The sequence below is a fragment of the Gouania willdenowi genome, chromosome 17, assembly GCF_900634775.1.
Source record: "Gouania willdenowi chromosome 17, fGouWil2.1, whole genome shotgun sequence".
NCBI classification, from domain to species: domain Eukaryota; kingdom Metazoa; phylum Chordata; class Actinopteri; order Blenniiformes; family Gobiesocidae; genus Gouania; species Gouania willdenowi.
Genome location: NC_041060.1, coordinates 4,105,604 through 4,121,957, shown reverse-complemented (window position 1 = coordinate 4,121,957; position 16,354 = coordinate 4,105,604). Strand labels below are relative to the sequence as shown.

The 16,354-nt window shown below is 33.2% G+C and overlaps 2 protein-coding genes across 2 annotated transcripts; both read left to right on the top strand.

The window, feature by feature from the left end:
- Positions 1 to 628: 628 nt before the first annotated feature.
- bpnt2 (3'(2'), 5'-bisphosphate nucleotidase 2) lies at positions 629 to 9,494 on the top strand. The gene is made up of 8 exons (XM_028472924.1): positions 629 to 1,118; positions 2,324 to 2,396; positions 3,790 to 3,936; positions 4,018 to 4,177; positions 6,068 to 6,163; positions 7,160 to 7,321; positions 7,814 to 7,936; positions 8,816 to 9,494. Exons 1-8 carry the CDS (start codon positions 1,000 to 1,002, stop codon positions 8,956 to 8,958), a joined length of 1,023 nt encoding a protein of 340 aa, XP_028328725.1. The 5' UTR covers positions 629 to 999; the 3' UTR covers positions 8,959 to 9,494.
- Positions 9,495 to 11,631: 2,137 nt separating this feature from the next.
- LOC114479262 (ubiquitin-60S ribosomal protein L40-like) lies at positions 11,632 to 15,076 on the top strand. The gene is made up of 5 exons (XM_028472850.1): positions 11,632 to 11,758; positions 11,891 to 12,015; positions 13,253 to 13,339; positions 13,426 to 13,528; positions 14,702 to 15,076. Exons 2-5 carry the CDS (start codon positions 11,913 to 11,915, stop codon positions 14,793 to 14,795), a joined length of 387 nt encoding a protein of 128 aa, XP_028328651.1. The 5' UTR covers positions 11,632 to 11,758; positions 11,891 to 11,912; the 3' UTR covers positions 14,796 to 15,076.
- The last annotated feature ends 1,278 nt before the right edge of the window (positions 15,077 to 16,354 follow it).

Here is a 16,354-nt window from a genome sequence, read left to right as displayed (position 1 = left end):
CCGTTTTGTTTATTTGAATGTGTTTGATTTATTTTATTTTTTGTTTTTGTACATGTTTTCTATTATTTGTAAAAAAAAAAAATAATAAATAAAAATGAATACACAAAAAGAAAATAAATACTTTTTTATTAAAGGTTTTTATTTATTTTTAAATATATATATATATATAGAGAGAGGATCTACTAACTTGTGGTATATAACTCGTCTCTTTACATTTTGATGAATTTTAAAAATATTTTTGTCATCTATTTTTTTAATTATCTTTCACACAATGTCTGTTTAGTTATTTATAATAAATTAAACCGAATAAGAAATCTGTATTGTACATTTTTATTTCTTTAATGAGTTTTTCAACAAGTTTTTTAGTGTTTAACAATAAAATTTGTCTTTTTTTTAATATCTTTATTACATTTATTAAATATCCACTGTTGATCAAAATTAATACTTTTAAGTGTTTTATTAAAACGTTATTCTCCTCAAGTATCGATCATTAACTTACATTTATTTTCTTTTTTTTTTACATTAACTAAAGAAACTTAAAATAATCAACCTAAATCAGAAACACTAAATAATGGAGTTTTTCTCTTATTTTTTACGTGATGACGTATATGGATAACCCGGAAGTGCAGCTCGCTGGGCTGGTTTACGTATTGAAGATGACTGCACAGAGGTGTGATTGTTCCTCGTTTCCACCGTATTATATCGGACTAGAGCTGCCCAGCGGTCCATGGACTGACCTGCCGGTTCACACACGGACGGATTAAGGTTCCCCTCTAAAGTTCGTAGTGGACTGATGCTAACGCGTTAGCACCGGTGCTCCAGTCAGCTGTGACGGTTCCAGGTCACCGTGTTCCTGCCCTTTAACCGACGTCTTTCCTCCATAAACTCTTCTTCACTAAGCCACGTCAACAAAACTTTTTACACCCACGTTTTGGTGGTTGAAGCCCCGCTGAGCTGCTGCGGTGGTGACCGGGTCGTGTGTGGTTAGCTCCTGTCGCCATGGCACCGATGGGGGTCCGGCTGTCCCCGCTCGGAGTGGCCTTGTTCTGCCTGCTCGGGGTCGGTGTCATCTATCACCTGTACGCCGGGGTCATCTCCAGCCGCCTGGCCTCCTTCAGGTTAGAATGATGCATCATTAATAAATCATGTTCATTTCATATATTGCAAATAGTTTTATTATAGCAACGTCTTTAGAAAGAAAAAGTCACACTGCTACAAACGGTTGTCAAACTTAAGGCCCGGGGGCCAAATTCGGCCAGCCAGGGTATGTAGTCCGGCCCGTAGGGAGCTACAATAAAATAAAATATAAAAAAATATGAGCACTACGTGCTTAAAGTCGTAATATTTCAAGAATAAAGTCCTACTATTTTGAGATTAAACAGTTGTAACATTTCGAGATTAAAGTCATAATATTTTCCGTAATGTTTCATAGTTGTGATTACGAAATATTTACAAAAATCGCAATATTTTTGATGAGCACTGCCAACGTGTGTCAAACTCAAGGTCCGGTGGCCAGATTCGGCCAGCCAGAGTATGTAGTCCGGCCCGCAAGAAGATTTTGTCCAAAGTAAAAATTACAGCAAAAATGTAAGTCTTTATTATGACGGCAAATTAGGGCCCCATTAACATTTTAAACTATCTGGGCACTACGAGATTAAAGGCGTAATATTTCAAGAGTAAAGTTGTATCTCAATGAAATCGTAATTTAATGTTCATATTCAACAAAATTTCCCAAAATTAAATACAATTTGGTTAAAAAATAATTAATATGTTACATATTTCTTGGATATTGTCGTGCTTTACACACCATACTTATTATTTATATGTGGAAATGAAAAATAGAACATATTCATGTTGAAATTGCTTGTATTTCCAGACTATAATCTGCATTTGAGATCAAACAGGTTCATATTTGGCCCTTGGACTAAAATTAATTTACCTCTGTTTACTATAACAATTAAAACCACGGTTTACCTTGACACTAAAGCCAGTAGTTCAACTTTGAATTACAAAAATAATTGCGTAAACAAGTTGAAAACAAAACAATTGATTTGAGTTTTTATTCATGTTGAAAACTTTCTACGAAGGGCGGAGCCTATTGTGACAGCCGGTGATATTTTGCTCATTGTTTACCTTAAGTAACTTGAGAGTCTTTGTTATATGAGGTGGAAATGTTTTGTTTTATTGTGATGAAAGGTGTGTCATTTTTTCAGCTGATAATTATTATATATTATCCAGTTTTACTTGCTTCTCAAAAGTTAATCTGCTTTATTTTTTATATGTTTTTCTTGTCTAAAGTTGTACGTTGTCTGTGTCTCTGCAGCAAGAAGAAGAAGGTGGATCTGAGGGATCTGTTGGCTGCCTCAGTCGAAGCCGCTGTGCTCGGTGGTAAAGAGGTAAAACAGTCTCTAGTATTACAAAAAAGAAATTACTCTATATAAGACAACAAAATACCAAAATTTAAAATGAAAACACACATTATGACAACAAAAATACACATGACAGAATTTTAATTACTGGTTATTTCCCAATGATTCTAGATACACTTTTCTGTGTGAGAAAAAGGAAACTTTAAGATAAGAAAAGACATGAGAGACAGTCTAATTTGGTGAAGAATTTAATTAAATGCAAAAAGGACACAGAAAAAGACTGAAAACAACAGCAGAAATGCACAAAATACCAACATAAATACACATCATTGGATATTCCAAAAACACAAAACATCAACAAAATGTCAACTAAAATACACTAAATTTCTCCAAAACCCACAGTTTACTCCCAAAAAAACACACAAATTTACTCCAAAAACAGATATTATGTTTTTTTTTTTTTTTTTTTTTTTTTAAGTAATTTTTAGTGCCAGGCCTTGAGTTTGCTCATGCAAATCCATCTAACTGGGCTTTACATGATGTTCTGAGAAGTAGCGAAAGCAGCGAATCCTAAAACCAGTATAAAATTATTATTTTTTTGAACTATAAAATATATTGATATCGGCGATATTTTAATTTTCTATATCGCCAAAACAGAAGTTGCGATATATCTCTACTCTTGATATATTGCCCAGGCCTAGTCCTTTTAATTATAGTTACTTCTATAATTCCTTCTGGCTGATGTCATTTGAGTTTAGTTTTAGTGTTTAGATAGAAATATCAGAGCTTTGCTTTGTTTAATCTTTTTCAAAAGGTTTTTATCCTGTTTTTTCATGAGACAATAAATCCAGATATTTACTCCCAAACACAAAATGAAAGAAAAATATACAAACTGACAACGAAAATGACTTCAAAAACACAATGTGTCAACAAAAATGCAAAATCACACAAAATGCCAGAAAAATACACAAAATGACAACAAAATTATACGAAATTATTTAAAAAACACACTAATTGACAACAAACAAGCACAAAATTAGATAGAATGAAAATAAAGAAAATATGCAAAAAGACTCCATAAGCACACAAAATGAAAGAAAAATGTACAAAACAACAAAAATTACTCCAAAAACAAAATATGGTAACAAAAATGCACAAAATTATTGTGAAACACATAAGACGACAACAAAAACAGACAAAACGAGTGGAAAAGTACATAACACAACAACAAAAATATGCTAAATGAATTCAAAATTACAATAATCGACAACAAAAACACAAAATGACAGCAAAAATATGCAAAATGTTTATTAAAATACACTAATCAACAGAGAAAAAAAACAGTATTAACGTATATAATTGACCACTCCAACCAAAACCTGCGTTGAAGGACATTTGTTTTTGTTTTTTTCCTCTGTAGGTGAAGAGGGTGAGAGAGGAAAACGGCCTGAAGGAGAAATCTAAAGGAGAGACAAAGGAAGGTGCCAAAGAGTTTTTAACAATGGGCGATTTACAGTCTCACAGAAAGATGTTTAACATGCTGAAAAATACCTTCCCTGCTGTCACGGTGGGTGAAAACTGACACTGGAACCTGTATGTGAATGTAACACGAGTGTTTTCCTAAAGCCTAGTGTGTGTGTGTGTGTAGGTGTACAGTGAGGAACACGACGCTGCGGAGGGTGAGACTCTGACGTGGAGCCACGACATTCCAGCCGACATACTGGACAAGATCGACGGGGGCAAATATGTGGATCCTGATGTGCTCACGGTGTGGATTGACCCTCTGGATGCAACGCAGGAATACACGGGTACGCATGTCACTCAGTCACAGCGAGCAGAAAAAAACATGTATTTTAGAGGTGGGAATTAATGGAAATAAATGAATAAAGATATTGTGAATTTGTAAAAGACACACTAAATCATCAAGTTGTTACAGAAAAATACTGAATGTGAACCAATGCCGACTTAAAAGGTTTCAGCTTTTTTTTTTTTTCTTGTCAATTATTATCAAAAATTGTACCTAAAAATAAACTTTAAAATAAATTGCACAAAGAATAGTTAAAGGTTTTGATAATTGTAATGAGAATTTGAGAGAACTGCAGAATTAATTAGAATCTCGAATATTTTAATCTGTTCAGACACAAACTGCTGTTCTTTTACATTCAGGTGCTGAGCCACAGCAGTCTGTCCACGTCACTGGAGGAATGTCAATTATTTTAGTGTATCTCCTTATTTTCACTATTGCTAGTTTGATACATTTTTCCACTGTTTTATTGTACTTTCTTCAATAAAGTTCTAAATAAGACTTTTTTTTTTTTACAAATTAACATGGAAAAAAGTGCAAGAGGTTAATGCGATAATATTCACATATTTAAATATTAGATTATATATCAGAGGTGGGCAACTTTCATCAATGCAGGGGCCACAAAAATGTGATCTGAGGGGCACATAATCAACATTCATGTCAACATTTTTATTTTTGGATTCATTTTGTGTTTTTTTCTTGTAGTTTTGTATATTTTTCTCTCATTTTGTGTATTTTTGTATGTATTTGTTGTTGTTTTGTGTTTTATTTGTAGTCGTCTTGCGTTGAGTAATGTTGTGTATATTGTTACATGTATTTTTGTTTAATGTTGTTGTCTTTATGTGTATTTTTTTGTCATTTTTGTATTTTTGTATATATTTGTTGTTTTGTGTGTTTTTGGATTCATTTTGTGCATTTTTGTTGTTGGGGATATATTTCTGTCATTGTGTATTTTTGTGGTAGTTATGTACGATACGTTTTTTTCTTTCAATTTGTGAATTTTTGTTGTCGTTCTGGAGTCATTCTGTGTTTTTGTCTCGTGTTATGTGCAAATTTGTGTAATTTTGTTATTTCCGTTGATGTCTTGTGGGTTTTGAGTATTTTTTGTTTGCATTTTGAATATTTTTGTGTGTTTTTGAAATAATTTTGTGTATTTTTGAGTCATTTGCTTATTTTTGTTGTCATTTTATCTGTATTTTTTTATTTTTGGGAGTAAATTTGTGTATATTTTGTGCGTTTACTTTGAGGGCTGCGCACATTTGATCCAGGGTTTTGTTCTGGACTGGATCTCGAAGCACCACACATCTACGTAATCCTAACACACGGTGCTGGATTACAGCCCTGGGTGGGAATGTAACGTCATTGTGTGCCGAAGGAAAAAGATAAAACTTGAAAACTCTCACGATTTCAGCTTGATTTGTAAAAACAACAAAGTACTCGCTGTTTGTGCTTCATATCAAGTATAAACACTTGCACGAAAGATGTCTTGTGCACTGATGAAAAGCCAAGACGGAGCACGTTTCAGAGATAGCTGAAGTTGGCAATTTTTGGCCACTAAATCCGTCAGTGTTTCTTGTGCCTCATAGTTTTAAAATGCACTAAAACGATGGAAGAATTTCAGTCTCATAGTTGTTTTTATGGCTCAGTAATAAAAGCCGTCGCTCTGGCACTGATTCAAGGATGTTTGGAAAGTTTTCAGCATGTTTGCGCAATATCCTGTTATACCAGAAGTTTGAGGTGACCCGTTACAAACGCCCAGCCACTCCCTCTTTTATTTTTGTAACCAGTAGCAAGCAGAAAAAAGTTTCTTCCTTTGCTCCATTTTTTTCTGGCTTTCTTCTCATCCTCTGCTGTTCTTCTCATTTATTTACTCATCCCTTCTTTTCCTTCACAGAGAACCTGGTGAAGTATGTGACCACGATGGTGTGTGTGGCTGTAGATGGTAAACCAGTGATCGGGGTCATTCATCAACCTTTCACTGGTTTCACTGGTAAGTTAATGCAGTGTACATGTTTTCACTGTAAAGGGACACCACCAACTGAAAATGCTAAAAAAAAAAAAAAAAAAAAAATCAACTTTGTAGCCTATATTAACAGTCTGCAGTCATTCTTATCAAAGTGTGTTCAATAGGAATCAAGTAAACACACACAAAAAAACTATTATGATTTTTCATTTTTCTTTTTTTAAAGAAAAAGTGCAATTAACATTCAATAAAGTGTCTTAAATACAAATCAAACAAACAAAATGTTTTTTTTCCTCTTTCATATTTTGCATACTTGATACAAGTCGTGGGATGGATAGAAGTAAGTTAAAAAAAAAAAAAAAACATTGAATATGATTAGATCTTTTTTTCTGTCTTTTTTGAAGAAAAGAAGGAACAAAAGAAAAGGAGAGAGAAAAGAAAATAGGAGAAAAAGAGAGAGAAAAGTGGGAAGGAGAAAAATGATAGAAATAAAAAAAAAGTGATTAAAACTACAATTGAACTTTATTCTGTTAGATTGTTTTGTTTTATATGATTTCTTTGTCATTTTATTATATATTTTTATAAATATTTTGTTATTAATATATTAACATATAACTAAATTTTCTGTATTCAACATAAGTTCCAGATTGAATCCAATTAATTATCCATGTAATGTTCAATAATGAACTGAATCTAGTTTAACATGAACAATGAAAACTGAATGGCAGTTATGTGCCGTTCTTTTTCATTATTTTATTTTTTATGGCTGTTTCACACATAGTCAAACACAAGCTCCTCATCTGTTCCTCCTCAGAGTTTAGAGCAGTCCTAAAGCTCAGCACAGTAAACATATGCTGCTTATAACAAGGTGATTTTTATTGTGTATTTTTACCAGATTTTAATGGAAGTGGTTGAAGAACATATAGTTAGTGTTTGGCTTCTTGTGTTATCTGTTTGGTTTCGAGCTACATAAATAATGAATATATTCTCTCTGTTCTTATCTTGTCTTTTTTTGTTTTTCAGCCTGGGCATTTGTAGGTCAGGGATCGAATATGCGTGCGCGCTCCTCCTATGTCCTCAACCAGGCAAAAGTGATCGTTTCACGCTCCCATTCTGGACAAGTGAAGAATTTCGTCCAAACTGCTTTTGGAGGCAATACAACAATCATACCAGCAGGGGGAGCAGGTCAGTGCAGGACTTTTGTGCATGTCATAAATTTTGTGCAAAAAATCACAAATTTTGTGTAAAAAATTCATAAATTTTATGCAAAAAAAGTTTCACAAATTTTGTGCAAAAAAGTTTCGCAGATTTTGTGCAAAAAAGTTTTGCAAATTTTGTGCAAAAAAGTTTCACAAACTTTCACAAACTTGCAAAAAAGTTTCACAAACTTGCATAAAAGTGTCATAAATTTGGCCCATAAATGTCACACATTTTGTGCAATAAGTTTAATACATTCTGTGCAAAAAGTTTCACAAATTTTTTGCAACAAAAGTGACAAAAATTTTGGAAGAAAAAAGTTTCACAAATTTTGGGGGCAAAAAGTTTCACAAATTTTGTGAAGTTTAAAGCATTTTATGCACAAAATTTGTGAAAGATGGTAAACCAGTGATCGGGGTCTGCAAAAACAATTTAAATACAAAAACCAAAGAAAACTGTGTGTGTGTTTTTCCATCATAGGGTACAAGGTGCTGTCCTTGTTGGACATGCCTGGTACGATAGACCAGGCAGACGTTTACATCCACGTCACCTTCATAAAGAAGTGGGACATCTGTGCCGGTGCAGCCGTCCTCAATGCACTCGGTAACGTAGATTCTTTTTACTCGTTTCACAAATTTTGTGCAAAAAAAAAGGCATCGCAAATTTTGTGCAAAAAAAGCTGATCATTAGACATGACCACTAGTCCAACCTGAACACGCAGCGCAAATTTTGAACAAGGTTATAAGCGAAATTTGACATATTTGTCTGTTTGTCACTTTTTCTACACATTTAATCATCATGATTAAGCTCTGCATTCATTTCCAATCACAAGATGTCAAGATCACTAGATGATCTGTTACAGGTAGTACAAGGTTTGGAGTGTAATTGCACATATTTGTCAGTATTTGTCATTAGGGGTGTTCATTGCCATCAATCTGACGATACGATGCATGATTTGCATGTCACTATACAATTTATCCCGATACTAAACAATACGATAGACAATAATTATAAATTTCACCTTTACAATTACAAAATGGTATGAAATACAATTTATTTAATATCATTTTTTTCACAAATCTTGTGCAAAAAAAGTTTTGCGAATTTCATTTTTTTTTTTTTTTTTTTTTTTTTAAACGAGAACAAGTAAATGGTACCAATATCAAAAACAAGTTATCAAACAATTAAATTACATTTTATGAAAAAAAGTTTTAACTTTTGCTTTTACAACAGTTTCTGATTCTCTTAAGTTCTTAAATTTCATTTGGAAATGTTTTGGATCGATACGATATTCGTGCAGTGAAATATTGTGATACATTGCAAAAGTGATTTTTTTTCTTACACCCTTAGTTGTCATACTTTTCCCAGTTTAGTGATGATAACTCTCAGAACATTTATTAAAGTCTCATCCACATGAAAACAGAAGCAAAAAAACTGTCCTTTCATTTCCCATTGCTGATGAAGTCATTTGTGGCTTTTTAGGAGGTCACTTGACGACTCTGAAGGGGGAGAACATCGACTTCCGTGACACCCCGTTAAACAAAGATGGGCTGGTGGCCACTGTGGAGCTGAAACACAAGGCCGTACTGGAAAGGCTTCCAAACTTGGACCACGACAAGCACTGAGAGACGCTAAGAAAGAGAACTAAGCCCAACACGGCATGTGGCAGCTCTTCTTTCTGCAGCTTTCTGAACAATGTGCCGACACTGGAGCGTGTGTGCGTGTGCACTCACTCACTCACTCACAGACCGGACAAACACTAATATGTTCATAATGAACGCTGCTCCAGTCCTCATCGTTTACACTCATGGAACAAACACGAAAACGCAAAACTGAGCCGTCCAGTTTCATCATAACATGCATCACAGCCTGGACCTTCTCTCGTTAAAAAGATGTGCACAGGAAAACGTGCACGGTCAGAGAGCATGTGATCACATCCCATCTCATGTTATATTTATCACTTAAAGGGATCCTCCATTCTTTTTACTAATGTGATCTAAAATTTTTGAAATGTACTTATTAATAGATTTACGCCTGACAAAACGCACGTTTTTGCACCATATTTGTTTTATTAACTTTTAAAAATGGGACTACTTTACAGATTTAGAGCCTGTGTTCCTCCATCTTGAAAACACGTGATTGATGATGTCACACGGCCCCTCTGCCTGTTGGAGTGAAACATTCAGCCTGATTTTAAGATCATTGATCAGCTTTTTCAGTCAAAATGACAACTTGTGCTGCTTTTTTTGCTCTAAAATGATAAAAAAAAAAAAAAAAAAAAAAAGTTAAAGATGTTGATGTAAAAGCTTTTGTTTACCGAAAGCGAATAAAAACACTTATGACCCGAAAATTAATCTATGAGCGACAGTTCCAACTCTACAGTTTGGGAGTAGACTATGAACAGAGAAGAAGAGCTCTCCTAAGGGGCCTTTACTCTCCCTTAAACAGTGCGTCAAGATGGAGGAACACAGGCTCTAAAACTGTAAAGTAGTCCCATTTTTAATAGTTAATAAAACGAATATGGTGTAAAATAATGCGCTTTGTTAGGCATAGATCTAATAAGTACATTTCAAAGATTTTAGGCCACATTTGTAAAAACAGTGAAGGATTCCTTGAATAAGTTTAGTCAATATTATCAAACTTCAGAACGTGCATACACCTAAAGAAAATATTATATAATATTTATTTTCAGAAAGTAAAATATATCTAAACTCAGTAAACGTCTTCAGTTTTTCTTTTGAATCTTCTATTAATTTTAGACACTATGGCAGATGTTCCTTCAGCATGCTGTACGTACATGGAAGGACTAAAGGTGAAGAAAAGACCTCAATGACTACAAACACACCCGTTAAATATGGGGTTAGTGAAGGTTTTTGTACCTTTCTAAAGCCTGTAAATAATACAGTGATGAGTTGACTCCTCCTCCAGGACCTTATCTACCTATCAGCTCCTTTGATTCTCTGGTACAAATGTTGGTTTTATTGATGTTTGGTTTGAGGAGATCGTTCCCAAACATCTAGACGATGTAGTGTAGAGCAGAGTTTCCATCGCCTCTGTTGGAATAACTGTACAAATCAATAATGTGATACTCCAGCATCACTTAATGCTTCCAAATAACGGACTGTGAACTTTAAACATCTGTTAAAACAGAAAGAGTTTTGTTTGTCGTGTGTGTTTGATGTTGGATTGTTTCTGTTTAAGGTCAATGAGCTCTGATTGAGCTCGTGTGATTGATTGAGTGCCTTCGATCAGACGGTTTGGGTGAAACGTGGTGAGTGAGTCTTTAAGTTCCGAGCATGTAAGTGGGTTCTAAAACGTATTAAAGAACGTTTGGTTTGTTGAATAAAAGATTTTGTTTACATGGGAAAACTCTGATTATTTATTTTTAAGTCTTTGTTCAACTTTACAAATCTTTAATTTATGGAAAATCATTTATGTGCCTGCTTCACAAATTTTGTGCGAAAAAAAGTTTAAAAAAAAATTTTGCCAAAAAGTTCCGTGAACTTTCTGCTAAAAAAAATTTCACAAATTTTGTGCAAAAGTTTCACCTGCTGCATGAAAAAGTTTACCAGATTTTGCGCAAAAAAAGTTTAGCATATTTTTTGCAACAAAAGTTTCACAAATTTTGGAAGAAAAAAGTTTAGCTTTGAAATTTATATTTAAATGTAGCATTTATATTTTACATTTATATTTAAATGTGGCATTTATATTTTACATTTATATTTAAATGTGGCATTTATATTTAAATGTGGCATTTATATTTAAATGTGGCATTTATATTTAACATTTTGCATTTATATTTAACATTTCTATTTAAATTTAGCAATCAGTTTTAACATTTAGCATTTAGATTTAACATTTCTATTTAAATGTAGCATTTAGATTTAACATTTATATTTAAATGTAACATTTAGATTTTACATTTATATTTAAATGTAGCATTTAGATTTAACATTTCTATTTAAATGTAACATTTAGATTTTACATTTATATTTAAATGTAGCATTTAGATTTAATATTTAACATTTATATTTAAAAGTAACATTTAGATATAAGTGACGTATTTTTCCGAGAAAAAAATGTCACAAATTTCACAAATATTGCTGTAAATCTGGTCAAAAGTAACGTAAAAAAAGTTCACATACATTTTTAAACATGGTTTGTTGCTAAATGTTTACAATCGTCACTCCATAGTTATCCACTATGTTTCATATTCTGTGGTTAAAGTTTATTAATATTTTAGAAGCACGTTAACGTTGCACAATGGAAGGATTTGGATCGTTCTACCTGCCATAACACGTCAACGATCACACCTACTGTACGAAAGCACATGTGTCGTTAATGAAAGACTGGATCAACTTGTTCTTCTTTAGAAGCCCCAGATATTAGCTTTCCACTTCCTTTTATCTTCACTTTGGCTGAAAGGTAGGAGCACGTTGATCAATGGAATGGTTCACTTGGTTTTTTAGGTTTAAACTTCTAGAAAAATACTGATGCTGTGATTTTGGTCAAAATCTAAATCTTGGAAATTGTCTCTGATTGTTTCATTTCCTCCAGTTTGTTCAGTGAGTGATGAAAGATGCAGATTTTTGTGAAAACGTTGACGGGTAAAACCATCACCCTAGAGGTGGAGCCAAGTGACACCATTGAAAATGTAAAAGCCAAAATCCAGGACAAGGAAGGTAAGGATGGTTCATGATTTCTTCCAGTTTTACAGCAACAAAGTTTATTAGTACAAGAACAAAGTTTTCACCTCTGATTGGTTTTCAGTGATTTACGAATAGTTTCTCATTGTTTTGTGGAAAAGCACGAGTCGAAATGTTTCCATTAAAGAAAAATCAGGGGAGCTCATTTTGTGGCGCACGTTGACTAAAGGCTCCGCGGGCGCGCACGCACGCACACACACACACACACATACACACACTTATCCTTTTGTGTGTTTTGGGAGTCGTATTGTACCTTTTTGTCTTTTGTTTTGGGTGTTTTTGAAGTCATCTCATGTACAGGTACTTGATGTTATGGATGATCCAATACCACTTTTTCATTTCCAACAAGATAAAAATATCGCAGCCTTGCTTATAGGCCGATACCGATATTGATCCAATGAATCATACATACTTTTTTTTTTTTTCTTTAATAAAAAAATAAAAATCACTTATTTTGTAGTGTGGAATGTTAAAAAAGGTTTGATCAAGTGATGTCACTGAAACAGAGAACAATAGTCAGCAACAGTAGGTATGAGAAAAACTGATCCATTTATTATCAACCAATTGGTTACATACATTTTAACCTTCAACATCTACAGTATTCTACAATTGAATGGAATAAAATAAATAAAAAATGAATTGCAAAAAAAATCCGAAATTTGAATCCGATATCCGTTTTCAGGCTGATATCGGACCGATATCCGATATTGATATCGGATCGGGACACCCCTACTTGTTGTTGTTTTGTGTTGTTTGTATTTGTGTATTGTTGTATGTTGCTGTCCTCTTGTGTGTTTTTGGAGTCTTGTTGTATATTTTTTGTTATTTTGTGTGTGTTTTATTGTCATTTGTTGTCCTTTCTTTAAATTTTCAAGTACTGTAGTGTATTTTTGTTGTATTTTTGCATCTTTTTGTCATTAAGTGTGTTTTTTTAGTTGTTTTTGTGCCATTTTGTTCATTTGTGTGGTTCTTTTTTGTATTTTTGGAGTCATTTTGTGTATTTTGTTGTCTTTTTGCATCTAATTCTTATTTTGTGTTTTTTTTAGTCATTTTTGTTGTAGTTTTTGCACGTTTTTTATTTCTTGTGTTTCATGAGTTATTTATGTTGCTATTTTGTTCATTTTTGCTGTCCTTTTGTGTATTTTTGGAGTCATTTTGTGTGTGTGAGTTCCATATACTGTAAAACCTAAGGTGAGTTGTGGTGATGTTTCAGGCATTCCTCCTGATCAGCAGCGTCTCATCTTTGCTGGGAAGCAGCTGGAGGATGGACGAACCCTATCAGACTATAACATTCAGAAAGGTAAATGCAATAATCCAATATTAATCAATTAATGAATAATATATTGATTAATATTGTGGCGTAACAATGGTTTATTTCCACCACAGAATCCACTCTTCACCTTGTTCTGCGTCTGAGAGGAGGAATCATTGAGCCGTCCATGAAAATATTGGCTCAGAAATACAACTGTGATAAGATGGTGTGCCGCAAGTAAGTGAACACACCATCACTGAGGCTCCAGTTCACTTCAATTAAACCACAGGCTGCTCAAACTGAGCTCAGTATCTTATCTGTGACATGAATTATGCTCTGTGTTGAATGATGATGTCCAGTCAGAGTACAGGATGGTCCAAAAAGGTTCTTCCCTGGCTCCGGATATGCAGGACTGACCAAAAAGTTTCACAGCTTAAGCTTTATACAAAAAAGGTTGCACCCTGAGAGAAACGTCTCCACTGTCTCCAACAGTGGAGACGTTGGAGCAATGATATCGATCTTGATAATGTGCGTGCGTCAGTTGGTGTGTGTGTGTGTGTGTAATGTGAATGTGAGTGAGTTCGGCCTTGAAGAGTTCAGGCTGGTGTGTTATCTGTGTGTGCCTTCAGCAGAGACTGTCTGTGCTGTTAATCTAACGTGACTCAGCTGTTCAAAAGTGCAAAGAGTAATGCAGTCACTGTGTATTAAAACATGACAAATTGTACACATGAACACACATTTGATGATATGATGATGAATAGAATAATTGCCATAACAGCCACAAAAATGTGATTGTTTTTGTTATCGTTACATTTTTGGAGTGATTTCTGCCCATTTATTCTTTCTTTTTTTGAGTCATTTTGTTGTCATTTTGTATTTATGTTGTGTTTTTTTGCTGTCATTTTGCATCTTTTTGTTATTTTGTGTTTTTTTTGTTAAGTTTTGAGTCATTTTTGTGTATTTTTGCCTTTTTGTGTGTAATTTCCTGTCATTTTGTGAGTTTTTAAAGACATTTAGTGAATTTGAGGGCAGTGCAAAAAACTGAGAGAGAGAATTTGATCCATCCAGTAGAATTAGAACAGCTGCTCGTGTCTGCTTCAATCGATACAATCAATAAATTATATCCATTAAACTCATCATAGGATATATAAATAATATTAATTTATTTATTTTTGTTGTTTTATTATTGTGATTTATTATTTAGAAATTTTGTTAAAATAATGTTGCATTAAAGTGTATTAATGAGGAGTATAAAGATGATTGTATGCATTTAAATGTATTTTATAGTCCTAATAGCACAAGGACAGTAGCTGTAATTGTGTATTTGTATTTTCATGAATAAATGTAGATTAAAGACCTGAACAAACTTGTTTTAAGGTGTGTTGAATCTAACAAGAGTTTCACCCTCAGGTGCTACGCTCGTCTGCATTCACGAGCCACCAACTGTCGTAAGAAGAAATGTGGACACACCAGTAAAATCCGACCCAAGAAGAAGCTGAAGTAACCTGTGGGATCCAGTGTGGCTGAAACCATCCAATCACACCCATGCACACTCAAAATATACTCAAAATGGCTTTATGTTTTTTTTCCTCCTTTTATGTGAAATGTACTCGATCGTTTTGTCCTAAATTGATCGAAGGTCTCTGAATTAAATGCATGAAATCGAACTCAAGGCAGATTTTGTGATATTGGCAAATATTGTATCGTTGTCCAAAGAATCGATATCATATCGTCATGAAACTGAAAGTGATCCATGTGCTCAATAAAATACTTCAATAAAACACTTTTTTTGCGTTATTTTTGTTGTCCTTTTTTGTATTTTCGGAATTATGTGTATTTCTGTTGTCATTTTTGATTTTTTTCTTACCATTTTCTTTATTTTATTTTTTATTTTTGGAGTTGTATTATTGTTGTATTATATATTTTGTTGTCTTTTTGTGTGTTTTGTTTGTTTTTTCAGTTGTTTCTTGAGTTATTTCAGTTGCCATTTTGTTTATTTTCTTGTATTTTTGCAGTCAAATTATGCATGTTTTTGTTATTTTGTGTTTTTTTCAGTTATTTTTGTTCAATAAAACACTTTTTTACAGATTATCATGAAAGGTTAGAAAGTGTTTTTATATCCTCCCTATAATAAAGTATTTCTTACCCTTCCTTAGGGAGGGCTGGTGATGGTCTTAATTATGCAATAAAATAAATTCATTTATTTAATTGCAATAACAAAAAATGCATTGCTATCTTAAAAAGATTGCACTTCTTGTAGTGTTGACCTTTGACAGCATGTGCAGACAAAGTAAAAAAAAAAAAAAAAAAAAAGAATCCTGCATAAAGACCAACCTGGCAACCTGTATTTAGTCAGCGTGCATCCATCAGCCCATAGACAGAGGGTAGAAGAGTTATTCTGTTAGTGTTAGTTGTGTATTGTATTAGTCAGTTGGATTGGTTTCGTTTCTGAAGGTTATTTGCTCTTTGTGGTTTTTGTGTGTTTCTTTGTTGTGCCTCCTATTAATCGTTTTAAACTCTGCTACTTTCAATTAATTCATTAAACTTCTTTTTTACCTTTTTACATCTGAGCTTTATTATGTTACCCTCTCTGTAACCTTACTTCAGAAATTATTTTTCTTCCATATTTACTATAGTAAGGCATATTTTTCAAAAATTTTAAAAAAAAATAAATAAATTGAGTTAAGACCATCATTAGACTCTAAAAACTATTACAAATTTAATGCACATACTTAAAATGGGCTAAGAAAACAAAAAGGCACAACAAATGGAAAAAATCAAAAATTACACAAAATCGGAGGTAAGGCTTTAGTAAGGCATATTTTTCAAATATTGAAAAAAAAAAAAAAATTGAATTGAGACCATCATTAGAATCCAAAAACTATTGCAATTATAATGCACATACTTAAAATGGGCTAAGAAGACAATTGCGCAAAAAAAATGGAGAAAAAAAAAAAAATTACACAAATTCGAAGGTAAGGCCTTCGTAAGGCATTCTTTTCAAAGAAAAAAATCGAGTTAAGACCATCATTAGACCCTAAAAACTATTGCAATTATAATGCA

What these genes read in the sequence shown, in the direction of transcription:
- bpnt2 (XM_028472924.1), top strand. Translation starts at nt 1,000, where the DNA reads ATGGCACCGATGGGGGTCCGGCTGTCCCCGCTCGGAGTGGCCTTGTTC. An exon ending in AGCCGCCTGGCCTCCTTCAG is followed by an intron (nt 1,119 to 2,323) that starts GTTAGAATGATG and finishes GTGTCTCTGCAG; the next exon opens with CAAGAAGAAGAAGGTGGATC. An exon ending in ATACCTTCCCTGCTGTCACG is followed by an intron (nt 3,937 to 4,017) that starts GTGGGTGAAAAC and finishes GTGTGTGTGTAG; the next exon opens with GTGTACAGTGAGGAACACGA.
- LOC114479262 (XM_028472850.1), top strand. Translation starts at nt 11,913, where the DNA reads ATGCAGATTTTTGTGAAAACGTTGACGGGTAAAACCATCACCCTAGAG. An exon ending in CAAAATCCAGGACAAGGAAG is followed by an intron (nt 12,016 to 13,252) that starts GTAAGGATGGTT and finishes GTGATGTTTCAG; the next exon opens with GCATTCCTCCTGATCAGCAG. An exon ending in AGACTATAACATTCAGAAAG is followed by an intron (nt 13,340 to 13,425) that starts GTAAATGCAATA and finishes TTTCCACCACAG; the next exon opens with AATCCACTCTTCACCTTGTT.